At 44.5% G+C, this 3,744-nt stretch overlaps 1 protein-coding gene across 3 annotated transcripts; it reads right to left on the bottom strand.

Moving 5' to 3' along the window:
* Positions 1–219: 219 nt before the first annotated feature.
* LOC108160815 lies at positions 220–2,079 on the bottom strand. Of its 3 annotated transcripts, none has more exons than XM_033393969.1 (3): positions 1,992–2,079; positions 1,453–1,713; positions 220–1,396 (listed from the first exon to the last, which is right to left on the bottom strand). In XM_033393969.1, exons 2-3 carry the CDS (start codon positions 1,563–1,565, stop codon positions 547–549), a joined length of 963 nt encoding a protein of 320 aa, XP_033249860.1. In that variant the 5' UTR covers positions 1,566–1,713; positions 1,992–2,079; the 3' UTR covers positions 220–546. The 3 variants fall into 3 exon arrangements, with proteins under 3 accessions (XP_033249860.1, XP_033249858.1, XP_033249859.1); XM_033393967.1 differs by lacking the exon at positions 1,992–2,079 and adding an exon at positions 1,778–1,870; XM_033393968.1 differs by lacking the exon at positions 1,992–2,079 and adding an exon at positions 1,771–1,855.
* Positions 2,080–3,744: the final 1,665 nt, after the last annotated feature.

Genomic DNA, 3,744 nt, shown 5'->3' with positions numbered 1-3,744 from the left:
ATTGAATTAAGCTAAGTGTTCGCCGAAACTGAAAGGGTATTTGTACATCGATGGTAATCGCTTCTTAATTTTTTTTTGTTTTGTTCAAATTTTTTTTTTATTTCTTCTCTCGTTTATGCGCAAAAGTGCGTGTAATTCAATTTTTCATGCGCTGGCAAACAGCCGGGGCCCGGACTCGACGCCGTGTGACATGGGATAGAGGTGGAGCGGGGGCGTAGCGTGGCAGGAGCTACCTTTTTATTCTCGAAAAATTAAGACAAAGGACCGTGCCGTGTTGCGAAGCACAAAATATGCGTTGGAGGCATATTTGGTACACCGTTTTCTACGGTCCGCCCTTTTATTGATGGCCAATCCGTTTTCAGTTATCCAATACCGTCATGGTTACAGTTGCCATTCGGATGGGCGTTATCAATTTTTGATGAAGGGTCCTAGAGCCCTTTGTGCGTATTAATAATTTGGAATTCGTAGAGTTCGTTGTGTGTTATAGTATATGGGCTATTGCGAAGCAAACGAGATAATGAAATGTAATTATAACCAAAGATCGGGTTAGTCCCGACGGGTCCTAGGAACTGCAAAATTGGCCCAAGCTGCGTCGCGGTTAAGGGCGCGTCTGCGCCCGCGTCTAATAGAACCCGTAGAAGAAGCAGAATTAGCCAAAGTCCTTCGAGCTTCCAGGTGAGCCCGAAATGTCATCCAGTTTGGGAGCGTTCCCGAGGGCAGCGATGCCGGAAGCCAGCGCTGCAACCGCATCCGCTGACGATTGCCACCCACATCAAACACGCTCCTTGATAGGGCCTCCTGAAAAGCAGGGAACGAGTGCTGCTCCTCTTGTATTGGCGACAGCTGTTGCCGTCCGGGCATCTGAGCATATCCCGCAGGCACCGCTTGCGAAAGGCTTATTAGCGCGTGACTGCTTCTCTGAGCCCTGCTGACGCCCAACGCGTCTATGGTGGAGCAATCTTCTTCCTCGATGTTCAAGGCCGCGTCGAAGCTAAGGTAGTCATCGTTATTCATGCGAGCGGCGAACTCCACAAAGGTATGCCGCACTGCCCTCGCCTGTTCCTTTTTAAGAGCCTCCGCCGAGGTGCACGGCATTTCCACATCATTTCCATCATCCGGCACATCGTGCACAGCGCGATACTTCACGTTCAACTCGTAGGAGATCGGGTCGTCGTACGGCGAGCGGGCAAAGTTGATCAGCTCGTGGATAAACTGATTTGTCTTCGGCCCAAAGAAGGTAAGCAAAGTGTTCTCGAACTCGGCGCTCTGCATGCTGACATGCGACAGCATGCCGTACAACGCCTCGAAAGCATTCACCGTCTCCGCCTTGCATACGACCACAGCTATATCGCGGATCGCCCACTCCATGATGCGGTGAATCGCACACGGATTCTTTCTGTTGGCAAAAGTTGATCAAGAAGGGTGTCATTGGTCGCCATGGCGGACACTTACCTGAGCGCCTGAGGGCTCCACTTGCGGAAGCTGGGCGTCTGCCGTGGTGGCAGCGAGTACAAAGAATTGGCATACACGTAGATGCGCCACGAGATCACTTGACGCGTAGACATATTCCTGGCAAAATTCTGCTATTTGCTAAACCGAACTTTGCTGAGTCGATTCTCGATCCGAAGTGAAAAAAATAATACTATTTTCTGCTGATAATGCCAACTGCAGCTGCGCTTCCAATGCGCTTCTCGGCTTAAGTTCCACAAGACTCTGAATAACAGAAGGGTAAGATTTATTTATTTATCTAGCGCAAAACAGCACACAAACAGTTTACTTCAGTCTTCGCTCAGAAAAAATTTTGCAAGTACTTGATTTATTTTTTTGACAAGAAAATGGTGACGGCTTGTTCTTTATTAATTCATTAGATGTGTACACACTGAAAATACCAGATGTGGTGCAGGGTTGTCAAATAATCCTCCAAGAAAATGAGTACACAAATAAAATGTAACTCCTTTCAAGTGAGTTTTTTGTTTTTGAATATGTAGTACCTGATATGATAGTAGATCTGATCTTAGCGGTTTCAAGTATACAGCAGGAACAGTGAACCCTGTACACAGTGCACACAAAATACCACGTTCTGGTTTTACTGTACTGCCGAGAAAAATCACTTAACACCACAGCCTCGAAAAAATTGATTTGTATTCATTGATATATTACATTATTAATCCGATACGGACAGAAATAAACTGTGGAAAATCGCTGACGGGCTGGAGACTAGTTTACATTAATGCAGGCACATCTGGAGAAACTATAGGCCCTTGGTCAAACAACCCATTGCTCAAGAAATGTGAGTAATTTAACCCTTTGTAACGACACTTAATTCGAAACGTCACCCGTCAAAATGGGAATAAATGGAAAATAAATTCATTTTGTTCGTTTTTTTATACCCGATACTCAAAATGAGTATTGGGGTATATTAGATTTGTGGTAAAAGTGGATGTGTGTAACGTCCAGAAGGAATCGTTTCCGACCCCATAAAGTATATATATTCTTGATCAGCATCAATAGCCGAGTCGATTGAGCCCTGTCCGTCTGTCCGTCCCTATTAGCGCCTAGTGCTCAAAGACTATAAGAGCTTGAGCAACGATGTTTTGGATCCAGACTTCTGTGATATTTCACTGCTACAAGAATATTTCAAAAATTCGCCACACCCCCTTCCGCCCCCGCAAAGGACGAAAATCTGGGGGTATCCACAAATCTCAGAGACTATTAACGCTAGAGTAACCAAATTTAGTATCCGCACTCCTGTTAGATCTCACTATAAAAATTATATCTCATATAATTATATCTTATATATCACCCCCTTCCGTCCCCACAAAGGACGAAAATCTGTTGCATCCACAATATTGCAGATTCGAGAAAACTAAAAACGCAGAATCATAGATAATGACCATATCTATCAGATTGCTGAATCTGGATCAGATCGGATCATTTTTGTAGCCAAAAGCAAGAAATCAATTTGCAGTGGCCACGCAGCGCCCGACGTCACGCTCAGACTGATTTTCTGTCTCTCTCGCACGCACTCTTTGTCGTGTCGTTTAATATTAGCTGCGTCTGCCGGAGGAGAGCCATACTGACTTAGTATCGGGTATAACCGTAGAGTTGCGTTGTCCGCAGCAACTCACAACGTTCCCCCTCGTTTGGTATAAATATATGTAGGTAGAAACTTGTTTTTACATAAGAATCTAGGGGAGGTAGATTCCCTATGAAACTTCCTTAGCAGAGCACCGGGTAAACATGATTTCATTACATCTAGAGAGGCCTGTTCCTGCTATGGATTGTAAGTAACGCACCGCGAAGGGCTGACATCATTGGAGGTATATTTCTGACTGAAAATCCATATATTTTGACAACATATGTGCTTCTATGGATAGGTGTATAAGAGATATACAAATTTGGAGTAAATCTCTAAATCCGAAAGACTGTGCCAAGGCTGGATGTGTCTTCAAAACCGTGTTAGGATCCTAGAGCTCCGACCAGATTCACTTTTGACGACTATCACAAATGTTCCCTTTAGCTCAGATACAAAAATCCACACAGAATAAATTCCTTGTGGCGCCTCGGGGGAAAATATGGAAATGCAAATGGGATGTATGTATGTATGTGTGTGGGTGTATGCATAATTGTCGCTGCAACGAAACGCATGAAACTCCCAAAACACACACAAATCACAAATCACAAATCGAAAATCACAAAATTCGCCATCTCTCAAATCGAAAATCACAAATCGCCAATTGCCGA

The sequence above is a fragment of the Drosophila miranda genome, chromosome 4 (assembly GCF_003369915.1).
Source record: "Drosophila miranda strain MSH22 chromosome 4, D.miranda_PacBio2.1, whole genome shotgun sequence".
Classification (NCBI taxonomy): domain Eukaryota; kingdom Metazoa; phylum Arthropoda; class Insecta; order Diptera; family Drosophilidae; genus Drosophila; species Drosophila miranda.
Note: the sequence above shows the minus strand (reverse complement) of the source record. Positions and strands in the feature narration are given on the sequence as shown.

Coding starts and splice junctions, on each gene's coding strand:
- LOC108160815 (XM_033393969.1), bottom strand. CDS start 1,565: ATGTCTACGCGTCAAGTGATCTCGTGGCGCATCTACGTGTATGCCAAT. Junction 1,397..1,452: donor TGGAGCCCTCAGGCGCTCAG/GTAAGTGTCCGC, acceptor TTTTGCCAACAG/AAAGAATCCGTGTGCGATTC.